General features: G+C 27.4%; 1 protein-coding gene across 2 annotated transcripts in view; it reads right to left on the bottom strand.

The window, feature by feature from the left end:
* LOC100211089 (tyrosine-protein phosphatase non-receptor type 11) overlaps nucleotides 1-13,357 on the bottom strand; it is an 88,644-nt gene that overhangs the window by 38,352 nt on the left and 36,935 nt on the right. For both annotated transcript variants that reach the window (XM_065800193.1, XM_065800194.1), the window contains exons 8-9: nucleotides 10,252-10,348; nucleotides 5,167-5,228 (exon numbers count right to left, since the gene is read on the bottom strand). In XM_065800193.1, the coding sequence (XP_065656265.1) occupies nucleotides 5,167-5,228; nucleotides 10,252-10,348 (159 nt within the window). The remainder of the gene's footprint in view (nucleotides 1-5,166; nucleotides 5,229-10,251; nucleotides 10,349-13,357) is intronic.

Below are 13,357 nucleotides of genomic sequence, written 5' to 3'. Positions count from 1 at the left end.
ATTTATTGATTATTCAAATTAAAGTAAATTGCACTAGCTAAATATAACTACTGCATAAACTAGTATTAGTTATAACAGTCAGATAATGCATTATAAAATATATATTAGTCATATAAATCATTAAATTTTTGAATTTATTGTAAGATTTTTATCTATATAAGTAAAGTTTTTTTTTCATGTTTTAACTTATAGACTAATTACATTAATTTCTGCTTTTTGTTACTATTTATATAACATATATAAATATATATATTCTTTTTATATAAGAGTATATTCAAATTTTTTTAAATTACAGTATTCATTTATAAATGGTTGTTATTTTTTAGTTGAAAATAAAAATAATATAACTAGAAACAAAAATGTCTGGTGCCGGTAGAAAAGGAGGTGCAGTTTGGGCATGATTTAAAGAAATACCTGCAAAGTTTGGGGAAAAGGGTAATAAAGCTAAATGCAAAAGCTGCAGTGTACAAATGCAAGGTTTGGTTGCTCGAATGAGAAACCACAAAAGTGCTGGTAAATGTAATTTTCTGAAAGATGTTCAAGATGACGAAAACATTATTTGTCAAGAAACCTAAGAAAATATCAACCAGACAACTGAAGAAGCACAAATTAGTCAATGTTCTGTTAAGAAAACTGAATCTAGTCAATCTGCTGTAGATAAAAAAAGTTTTGTGTGTTAAAATAAAAAGGCAGTGACAAGACCAAGCAGTGGCAAGACAGTGACAACTAAATTGGATTCATACCTTATTAAAACCACTAAATCTGAAAAAGAAGCTATTGATGAGCAGATAGCAAGAATGATTTATGCTACTAACTCGGCTTTCAGAATGGTTGACCATCCAGAGTTTATCAAGATGATCCATTTTTTACGCCCAGGATATAACCCTCCTAATAGAACCGATATTGGTGGAAAACTACTAAATACTGTTCACAAAAACAGTTTAACTAGCTGTTCAGGTTTGCTACATGATCAGTCTGTAACCATGAGTACTGATGGGTGGAGCAATGTTCATAATGAACCAATAGTTTGCGCAACAAAAACAACAATGAATTCTGATATCTATCTTGCAGATACAATTGATACCTCCGGCCATTCACATACTTTTGACTATTTGGTTGACGTTGCTATTAATTCTATAAACAAATGCGAAAAACAATATGGTTGTAAAGTTCGCAGTGTAGTAACTGATAATGCAGCAAATGTGTTGAAAATGAGACAACAATTAGAAACTCAAGATAATGTTAATGTTATTACATATGGATATTCAGCTCATATTCTCAATCTGTTGGCCCAAGACTTGGCAATTCCAAACATCAAGGAGCAAATTGCTCAAGTTGTTAAATATTTTAGAAACAACTATTTTGGTGCTGCTACATTTTTTTTTTTTTTTTTTTTTTGTTATTCACCTCCTCAAGGCCATGAAGGCCACTACAGATGATGAGGCTACTCAATAGTGGTTATAACCCTCTCTCAACTCTATAACTCCGAAACACGAACCTCAACAAACAAGGCCGCTGCGCGGAGAAACAAGTTGAGCGCGGTACTACCAGGGACGTGGTGGGGATCGAACTCGGAACCTCTCGCTTCTGAAGCGAGCGCTTTACCACTACACCACTACCGCATTTACATACAAATTAAAAGAGGGGCTACGACGATAATGTCCCAAGATGTCAGATGGAACACATTGGATTGAATCTTGAATTCTGGCAGAACAATAATTGAAAAATTGAAAACAGAATAATAATTGATAAGAATATTACAAATATTACAAATAACCTTGGTGTAAAGCGAAATGCAGAAGAACTGTTACAAATGCTTAAACCTATTGCTGTTGCATTAGACCTGATGCAGCAGGACAGTAGCACTATTGGTGACAGTGTAGTGATATGGAAAAATCTTCAGAGGGAATTAAGTCCTAAGCTTAGCCAAGATGAATTTATCCAAAAGAATGCAACTTGCAATTACCCAGCTCATTACTTGGCTAATATTTTTAATCCTAAAAACAGAGGTATAAATTAACTGATAAAGAAATAGAGATTGGAATGGACTTTGCAGCTTCAAAGAATCCGGATTTTTTTTTTCTACTTTTGGTTAACTTTAAAGCAGAAGCAGCACCATTTCAAAAGTTTATGTTCCATGATAACATTGTTCAAACTATTAAGCCATGCGATTGGTGGAAATCTCATAATGATTGTGTGATTCAGGAATTACTGAAAGTTGTTGAACAGTTACTTACTGCTGTTGCTTCATCTGCAGGAGTTAAAAGAATATTTTCATCATTTGGTCTTGTGCAATCAAACATTAGAAATAGACTAGGAATTAAGAAAGCAGGCAAATTGGTTTTCCTATTCAAACTATTTAATCAAAAAGCATTAGAAACAATGAATTTAATTGATTGAATCTTTGAAAATTTGTAAATAATCAACATTAAAAAAGATTTTTTAATGTTTTAAATTAATTTAGTTCTAATTTCATTATATGTTTAAAAACTATTTGATTAAGAGTTTATTTTTTCAAAATGTAATTTAAATCAAAAAAATTTGATTTATATCAAAAAAATCTGATTTAAATCAAAAAAATCTGATTTAAATCAAAAAAATCTGATTTAAATCAAAAAAATCTGATTTAAATCAAAAAAATCTGATTTAAATCAAAAAAATCTGATTTAAATCAAAAAAATCTGATTTAAATCAAAAAAATTAATTTTTTTGATTTTTTTCAAAAAAATAGTGATGTTTATCAACCCTGTAATATTGTCAAAACAACTTTATAGTATTTTTTATTACTGTTTTACAATAACAATTCAACACTCTTTAAAAATAACATGTGTTTTATCATCAGCATGAACGTATTAAGTAGTTTTCTATAACTAATTAAAGTGGTTTAAATGTTTACGTTATTACTTTTACTTTTTTACTCTAACTTTTTTAAGTATCATGTTAAGTAGAAACAATTAAAGTAATATCGGATTAAAATACATTACTTGCTCATTACATTATAATTCGCTTATTACACATAACTGCAACTTAAACTTTAAATTATAACTTAAGCTGTAAACTATAACAGTAACTTACACTATTTTAAACTCCGCCTTACGAGAAAATTATAAGATTATATTTAAATATGAGGGATAAAAACAAATCTTTTGAAAAAAATCTTCTCCCACCCCCTAAATGTGTTCTGTATAAAGAATAAAAAAAACTACAAAAACACTGTTTTAAAAAATTTAGAAAAAAAAGTTTTTTTAGGGGTTGCTCAATACTCTTAAACATAGAGCGGTTTCCTAATATTACTTTTTAAAAAAATCTTTAAAACTGTGTCAACCTGGTACTAAAAAGAAGCAAAACAAAATAAAAATTTCAAAAACAATTATTATCTTTTATAAACAAAAAAATTAAAAAAAAAATATTGTACATAAAAAACTTATTATTATTGACTGTTTCATTTTTAGTTAGAAAAAGGTTTTAAGCAATAAAATGTAAAATAATAATTTTAATAAAAAATTATTACTATTTTTGAAATTTTTATTTACTTTCATTTCTTTTTGAGTACCAGGTGACATACTTTCAAAGAATTTGTTTTCAATATAATTAGGGACCCACCCTGTTTAAGGGTCTTGAGCAACCCCTAATTTTTTTTTTTTTAATTTTAAAATATATATAAAAACATATATATATATATATTTGTATATATATATATATATATATATATATATATATATATATATATATATATATATATATAAATACAAAATCTTATTTTAAAGGCCACCCTAGTAAATACATACATATATATATATATATATATATATATATATATATATATATATATATATATATATATATATATATATATATATATATATATATACAGGGCCTATTCTAGGAAAAAAATTTGGTTGGCGGTACCCCCTCATTCCGTAAAACTTTAGCAAAGAATCTGCATTTTTTGTGCGAAAAAAAATAATATTTGCAGTAAAAGTAAAAAAACAAAAAAGTCCTCAACTTTTAATTTGGGCAACGCCCAAATATGGTCGACACTATCGAAAAAGCCCCTGATATATTTATATACATACATATATATATACATACATATATATATATATATATATATATATATATATATATATATATATATATATATATATATATATATAATGTATAATATATTTAATGCTTTGTTAAACAAAAAAGAAATCCTAAATGAAAAAACTACAGAAAATTGTAATTGTAAACAAAAAAACAATTGTCCAATGAGTGGAAGTTGTTTACCAAAAAATGTGGTATATAAATGTGTTGTTTCCTCTAAGAATGTACCTGATAAACAATATATTGGCATAACAGAGGGTAAATGGAAAAAACGTTTTGTCAACCATAAGCAATCTTTCAAAAATAAAAAGTATTCAAAAGATACCATGCTGTCAAAATATATATGGGAATTAAAAGAAAAAAATATTGATGATTTTATACTGAATTGGTCAGTTCTTAAAACAGCGCCTGCATATAACAATATTTCCAAAAAAAGCATACAATGCCTGCAAGAAAAGTTTGAAATAATTACACATGCAAATCAAGAATGCTTATTAAACAAAAAATCGGAATTAATTTCTAAATGTAGGCACGAAAATAAGTTTCTCCTAAACAACTATAAAAATAAATGAGTTCAAATAATATTTACATTAAATACCCTTTTTTTTAAAAACATTTTAAAAAAAGCATAAGTAATCATTTTTAAAGAATTCTTTTTATAATAGTGTCAGCAAATTCCACAAATGTGTGAAAATTTACAGTAGTTAAGACATTTGCGACTTCCTGTAATTTAACTTTTGTATAAATTGAAGTTTTATTAATTTGATCATTCATTTCTGATGAATCTTTGTTGATGAAGCACAGTGTAAAATGAAAAAAAATTTTTGCTAAGTGATTTTCTACTAATATATATATATATATTTGTGTGTGTGTGTGTGTGTGTGTGTGTGTGGTGTGGTATGTGTGTGTGTGTGTGTGTGTGTGTGTGTGTGTGTGTGTGTGTGTGTGTGTGGTGTGTGTGTGTGTGTGTGGTGTGTGTGTGTGTGTGTGTGTGTAGAAAATATAATAAGTCTAAAAAATAATAAAAATGACAAAATAAAACTATAAGTTGATTATTTAATCTAACATTCTACTCACATCAATATAAGAAGCATTGATATAATCACTTTCACCTGACAGGATAACCCTGGTATGATCAACTAAAAGAAAATTATTAAGAAAATTTATATATTATATTAGAGTTTACTCCCTGTATGACTGGTTATTATTTTCAAAAACACACTCAATTTTAAAAACGTCTAATGTGATATAAAATTTATAACAAACTTGTATAACAATAAACATAACAATTAATATTTTTTGTACAAAAAATAATATCATAACCTGTTAAACCAACTAAAACCAATTTAAAGAACACTTTTTTTTTTTTAATTAATTGTTGGGTGTTCCTAAGTAATTTTTTCTGCTTCTCCAGTTTTTTTTAGGTCTTTCTGTTTTGTCTTTTTGCCAATGTAGATATTTTTTTTTTTTTTTTTTTTTTTTATGTTAATTCACCTCCCCAAGGCCGAGAAGGCCACTACATACGAGGAGGCTACTTAATTGTGGTTATAACCCTCTCTCAACTCTATAACTCCGAAACACGAACCTTGACGAACAAGGCCGCTGCGCGGAGAAACAAGTTGAGCGCGGTACTACCAGGGACGTGGTGGGGATCGAACTCGGAACCTCTCGCTTACAAAGCGAGCGCACTACCACGACACCACTACCGCATAAAAAAAAATATATATATAAAAAAAGATATATTTGAACTAACCTGTTCGCAGGCAGGTAAATGCAAATATGAATAGTCAAATTCATATGAGATTAAGTATGCCTTGTCCTAATTGTTAGGTAAATTCAAAGTAAATTCATTTTCATGTGACTAGAATTTAATCCATTTTTGTTTATATACAACCAAATGTATTATATATATATATAAATATATATATATATATATATATATATATATATATATATATATATATATATATATGTATATATATATATATATATATATATATATATATATATATATATATATATATATATATATATATATATAATACATATTATACAATTAAAATTTTTTTTATATTAAATGTTTCACATCAATTAGGGTTTCAACTTAATTTTAGGGGGCTTGATGGGCTGTTTGGCAAGAGATCAAATTTTACAGCAGGTAGATGCCATCATTTTTCCATCGCAGATTTTTCTTTTTTCTACTTATTGCTAGCATTAATCCACTTCTTCTGGAAGTCCTTTTTATTTTTTGTTACTCTACCTGTGTTGCAAAGAACTCTTTTGACTATTGCCCACAAATCTCAATCATCCATTCTTCAGGACGATTTAGAGGATTCGCACCTTTAGGAACAATTTTTACATTATTATCTTTGCACCACTGTAGAACATTTATAGAATAGTGAGACATACCAAGATCGGGCCAAAGAGACATTTGTGTTTTTTCATAAATGGCAAGTCTTTTTTGGAGGCATTCTTTGATGTAGAGATCAGCCGTCAAGGTTTTCTAAGTGACAAAACAAGAGGACTACATACCACAGCTACAAATTCCTTGCCACACAAGGAACTTGGATGCAATTTTTTCTTGTCGAATATATTTAAATTGATCGTCAACAGGTTTATCTTTGTGCTCATAGTAAAATTGTTGACCAGGAAATTGTGAAAAATCTGCCTTGCAATATGTGTCATCATCTTCAATTATGCACATACTTTTATCTGCCATTATTTTAACCAACTTCTTTACACGTTGAATTCCTTTAATTTCACTATTTAAGCTTTACTTCATAATAAGTGACCGGGGCCCCAGCCCGGGCAAAAAATGAGACATTTTGCAAACCGGGCCCCAGCAAAATTATAAAATTTAGCAGGGGTTAATAGCCAGGACTAGAAAAAAATTTATAATACTTTTTGTTTTAAAATTTTAAATTTACATTTACTATTTATTACATACTGGCATATATTTAAATATTTTAAAATCTAATTTACTTTCAACAAGATTACAAGCAACCACTATTAAGTTATGAGTTACTTTAAAATAGAGGACAGGGTAAAATACTAGAAAATAGTTGACTAAAGACTTTAAAATTTGCAGGATGTGTTAAAAATGAAAACATAAAGATGGGGAAGAGTTAAAAGACTTTTTTGATGTGCAAGGACAATAAACTGAATTAATAAAAGTTTTTATAGCATGAAGGGAGAGATACAGTAAAAGGATGCAACTTTTTGAACAAGAAGCCAAGTAAGAATGAGTTTTGGTTATGAATAATAGTTATGAAAGCTCGTTTATACATTGACCATGATAGCATTTGTAAAAAAAAGAAAGAAATGCAGCCTTACAACAATTGGAGAGTGGTTCAAGCTAGGCAGGTCTAAATAAAGCAGGTCTAACTACATTTACAATGTGCTTTTAGACTTTGTCTGAGAGTAAGAAGGTTATTATTTGTCAATATAGGAATGCCAACAATTATTGCAACATTTTTTAGCAGAAATAAATGAGTTTAGTTGCCTTAAAAAATTTAAATCCACAAGCTGCTGCAAGCCTTAGGCTGTAGTAGAAAAGAGATTAAAAACCAGCATCTGTTCTAAGCAATCCAAAAGTGAAGATTTTTTGTCAAGACAAGAGTATAAAGTTGAGTCGTCAGCAAAAAAAGGTACTTTAAGATGTAAAATTTTCAATGAAGATTGTTATGTTAGATAAGAAACATTACAGGAGCAAAGATAGAATTTTGTGGTAGCCTTAAAGTTACTTGAAATAAAGTGGAGTGTAGGCCTTCAAGAATAACTTTAATTCTGCAGTAAGAAAGAAATAATTTATTAACCTCAAAAAGGTTGTATAAAGAAACTAATAACAGAGTGAAGACTAATCGTAGGATAGTTCAAAGTGATCTCAAAGTGTTTTTTCAAGAGTTTTGAAAAATTGGAACCACTTATTTAGCACTTTTCAAAAGTTTAGTAAAAATTGAAAAGAATTCTGGATAACACTCTTTTAAGACTATGATGGAAATCTTGCCTGGAGCACAAATTGTAGAAGTGTTCAATTGAGAATTAACTTTAGCATTAGAAGCCATAGTGATTTTAATGTTTAACAATGGGTTAATCTGTTTAACTGGCAGGAAGAGTGTGGCCATTAGATTCAAGAGTTGAATTAGAGTAAGATTTTTTTGCAAAAAAGTCAGACCCATGAATAAGAGATCAAATGTTAGACTTACTTTAGTTAATGACACTGTTGAAGACTTACCAAAAGTCTATAGATCCTAACATCTGAGATAAGAAACAAAGATTTAGTAAACTTAGAATAACAGAGCTTAAAACTAGACAGGACCATCGGCTTCTTGGAATAAAAAAAGGAAATTTGTTTATAAGAAAGATGTTCTTTCAAAAAAGATGAAAAAAATGATTTTTGTTTAATAAAGCAATTGCTCAAGATGGTAAAAAATTAAAGTGATTTAAGTATCAGTATGTAGAGAGGTAGAAGCTTCAGGAAAAAATGGTAGTGGTAGAAGTTAAAAAACTTGAAGAGAGTGCCTTATATATTGTATGAATGTAGTTAAAGAAAGAAAACGCTCTAGACTGTTTATATTAGAGAAACAGCATAAAAGAGGAAAGCTAAAGCATGATTATGATAATGATGATCATAATCATGATGGTAATGATGATTATGATGATCATGTTGATCATAATGATATTTATATATGCATATATATACAAAATGTAACATCAATTTTTAATTAAAAAATATACTTTAGGATGTAGAATTGTTTATGCAGCCCCGTTCAAAAACCCGGCCCCGGCCCAAGCTATATTTTATCAAACCCGGACCTGGCCCAGGTCAAATATCAACCCTGGTCAATTACTATCTCTTATGTGTATTTTTTAAATGAAATACTTTAATTCCAGCACTTTTAAATACTTATTTGATATAAGAATGCTAAGTCTTAAATTTTCTTGCTAGATCTTACTGTGACTGGTTTGGATTTCTTGCTATTGAACTGAGAATCTACTTTACCTTTTTGGATTTTTGGAAAGTTTTCTTTCTTCCACTTTCAGGTTTTCTTTCAAAGCTTTGAGTAGTTTTAAACTTATTTATAATACAGATGACTGCAATTAAGCAATATGAAGTCGATGGATTTTTGCAAAAAAAATTCACAACTTTTTTATGCACCTCAATTTGTTTCCGAAACATTTTGCTAATCATTGATTTGTAAACAAAAGTTTATCAACAAAATTAAATATATAAAAGAAACATTTAATTAAAAAAATGAAATAAATAAAAAACATTTGTAGTTTTAGAGAAATCTAAATTTAAAGTTGACCGGATTTGTCTGAGTCTACCTTTTAATGTAGAAATTCAAAAACTTTTTTACAATGGTTTCTTGTTTAGAACTTGTTGCTCTTTAATGCTTGAAAAAATTAAAAAAAAAACAATATATAACTTTAAAAAATAATTATGCTTTAGCTTTTTTTCACGGCATATTTAGTTAATATATACCTATATCATTTACTAAAATCAAGGTTGAATAACAATTTTTTGAGTGAGGTGTGAATGAATAAAGGCATGACCCGAAACTCAAAGAACCTCCTCTTTTTTGACCTAAAAACTACTTTTATGACAAAAAATATAGGTAAAAGATATTTTATAAAAGATATAAAGATTTTGGTACATGTTTTTAACCTATTAACAAGGAGTATTTGGGCCAAATTTAAATGATTATTTTTAGGTTTTTCCCTCTGTTTTTAAGTTACTCCCTCCGTTCCGTTTGTATTCAACATAAAGAATTATTGAAATAAATTATGTTATTAATTTTTTTTATTTTTTATATAAAATTTAGACGTTTTACTATATTGTAATTCTATAATAATAAATTATGTTATCGGTATAAAAATGTTTATTACACAAAAAAAACGTCTAAATTTTATATAAAATTTCTTTTAAAATTAACAAAATAATCTAATTTCAATAATTCTTTATGTTGAATGCAAATCAGAACAGTATTTTGAAACAGAGGGAGCATTAGGTTTAGAAGTTGCACCATCAAATTCAATCATATTGTTATAAAAAAGGACATTTTATAAAAATATTTACCTGTCTTGTTTTTAAATGTAAAGTGTTTAGAAAAAAAGAAATTAAAAATATAAACAGAAACTAGATTTGAAATGGCTACCTACAAGGAACAATATTTTTAAATCTATTTTTATGTTTGTTTTCTCCACTCAATCCAATATTTCGACTGTAGCGATGTTTACACTCTTGCTGTTGTAATTGCTAAATTATAAAAAGTATAACTTAATAATATAACCTAATAAAATTTTTATATGTGTAAATTATAAAATGAACAAACTTTTATGTGTGAATTATAAAAAGAATAAACTTGTATATGTGTGGCATATAACACTATGTGAGGCATACAACATATACTCACAATATCATACACTAAAAATATACAAAAATTGTACAAAATAATTTGCAAAGAGAACACACTATTAACAAAATAACAAGAAAAAAAAAACAATTTGAATTATGTAAAACTATTGAAAATATTACACTACAGTAATAAATAATGATAACAATGTCAACCACAACGATCTCCCTGCAAATAGTTACATGTAATTTATTACAACATAAGAATGCCTTCCTTGTTATTTTAGACAAAATTTAAAAAAAGTTAATTCTAACTTAAAATATGCCTAAAAGCTCTTGAATGAAAAAAATCCTGGAAAAAGTGACTAAAATACACTAAAATTAAAAATACACTATAGCCCCAAATGATAATAAACTTGAAAAACCTTTGTTACCACATAACTGTTTTAACCTCAAACAAACATTTGTGGTCTTCAAAGATACTTTTCATCCATAAAATCTTATCTCCAGCCATTCTACAATCTGGAGGTAAGATTCTATGGATGAGATCATTCTCCAACCATTCTAAAATCTCATCACTCATGTCTCTCACTTATATCTCATCACTTATATCTCATTCAAAAATCTCATCACTTATATCTCATTTTAAAATCTCATCACTTGTATATATAAATTAAAACCTAGAAAATCAATAGGTCCTAACAGCATCCCCACAAGCATTCTTATTGATTTTATTTCTGAATTTTCTCATATTCTCTCTAAGCTATTTAATTTCTATTTCGTATATGGAATTTTTCCTGACATTTTGAAACTATCTTGTGTCATTCTAGTATATAAAAATGGCATAAAGCTCTCATGTACTAACTATAGACTAATTTCAATTCTTTCTAACAGTAGCAAGCTCCTTGAAAAACTAATGTATTCTAAACTATACTCATTTTTGAATTCCTTTAACTGTTTAAATAAATTTCAGTTTAGATTTCGATCAAAACTGACTCTGCTTGCCACGCTTTAATAAGTATAACCAAAAAAAAAAAAAATGCACTGGATACTGGTCATTTTGTAGGTGGTGTTTTTATCGACTTACAAAAAGCGTTCGATACCATTAATCATACCATTTTAACATCTAAACTTGAACATTACGGAATCTGAGGAGTTGCTTGTAACTGGTTTCAATCTTATCTTTCAAATCAAAAGCAGTTTGTTAGCATTAATGGTTACAAACTAAATAACAAACATATACTTTGTCGTGTTCCCCAAAGTTCTGTTCTTGGCCCTTTATTGTTTTTGATTTATATTAATGATCTAAATAACTCTATCCACTTCTCATCAGTCCTTCTGTTTGCTGATGATACTAATATCTTACATATTAATAAGTCTCATCGTTCCTTGTGTAAAAATATAAACTTAGACCTAAAAAGTTTAGTTCATTGGTTAAATGCAAACTTAATTTCTCTGAACTTGGAAAAAACTGAACTAATATTTTTTTTCATCTCCAAGACAAAAAATTTCATACAACAATCATATAACTAAAATTAAAATTAATAATAGACGTTTATATCCAACACACGCTGTTAAATATCCTGGTATTTTTATAGATTTGAACCACTCACGGAATTTTCATATAGATGCACTACGTAAAAAACATAATCGAGCTAATGGCATGCTTTCAATAATTCGCCATTATGTTGATAAAACTACCCTTAAGAATCTGCATTTTGCAATTTTTCAATCTCATCTACTGTTGTTCATCTCATCTAAGTTTGGGGACAAATTGGCAACTGTAATAATAATAAATTGTTATCAGTTCAGTGCCAATCAATCTGTATAATTAATTTTCAACTCCATAATACAGAAACTTCAAAATTCTTTATAAAGCCTAAAATTCCTACCTTGTCAGCACTAGTTAACTTTGCTAATCTTCTTTTTTTTTTTGACTCCTTTAGTAAAAATTTACCTTCCTCTATTACAACCTTCACTGAAACTCGATTTATACACTCACATTTAACTAGAAACATCAATAATGGAAAACTAAATGTACCTTCCTATATAACTTTGAGATATGGTAAGTATTCAATGACGCATCAGTGCATCAGTGAATGGAATCGAAGTCTTGTAATTGAAAAGTGTGAATGAGTTTGAAAAGTTAAAATTTTAAAATAATTTATCTTCATTTTGTTATTTAAAACAAAGTAAATTTAAACAAATTCTAAAAACAATTTTATTTTAATTTTTTATCATTATTAACTCCTTTAGTTTTCTTTTTTTTTTCTTATTATTTCTATAGAAACTTTACTGTTTTTATCATTAATATTTATTACTTTCATTACTGCTGTTATTATTATTACTATTATTATTACAATTATTATAAATACTATTATTTCTGCTGTTACTTTTGCCCTATTAATAAAGTTATTATTATTTTTATTATTATTATTGTTATTATTATTATCATTATTATTATTATTATTATTATTATTATTATTATTATTATTATTATTATTATTATTATTATTATTATTATTATTATTATTATTAATATAATATTGTAATTATATTGTAAATTTTGAGGAAAATAAATATCTTATTGTTGTTTTGTTATCTTTGGATAGTAATTTTGATGGCTACTATACTATGATTTACATAGAATAATAGCCATCAACATTAAATATCAACAACAATCATTTACCCAGATGGTTAATACTCTTTAAAAACTCAAATCCCTTACCTTGATTTGAATCTTCCTTGACTTTTCTATGGTCCTAGCTTGTGGTCAGTTTCTCATTGTTTATTATAGGTGGTTTAGACCATGCTATGACCTCACTAAAACCTTTACCTTATTCTACTTCTAAATCCACCCCTGAAATTCTTACTACTAGCTTTTAGCTGATAAGTATTCATGATTTTTTTTAT

Source organism: Hydra vulgaris, chromosome 06, assembly GCF_038396675.1.
Source record: "Hydra vulgaris chromosome 06, alternate assembly HydraT2T_AEP".
In the NCBI taxonomy this organism is placed as follows: Eukaryota; Metazoa; Cnidaria; class Hydrozoa; order Anthoathecata; family Hydridae; genus Hydra; species Hydra vulgaris.
This window is presented reverse-complemented; position numbering and strand designations above follow the sequence as displayed.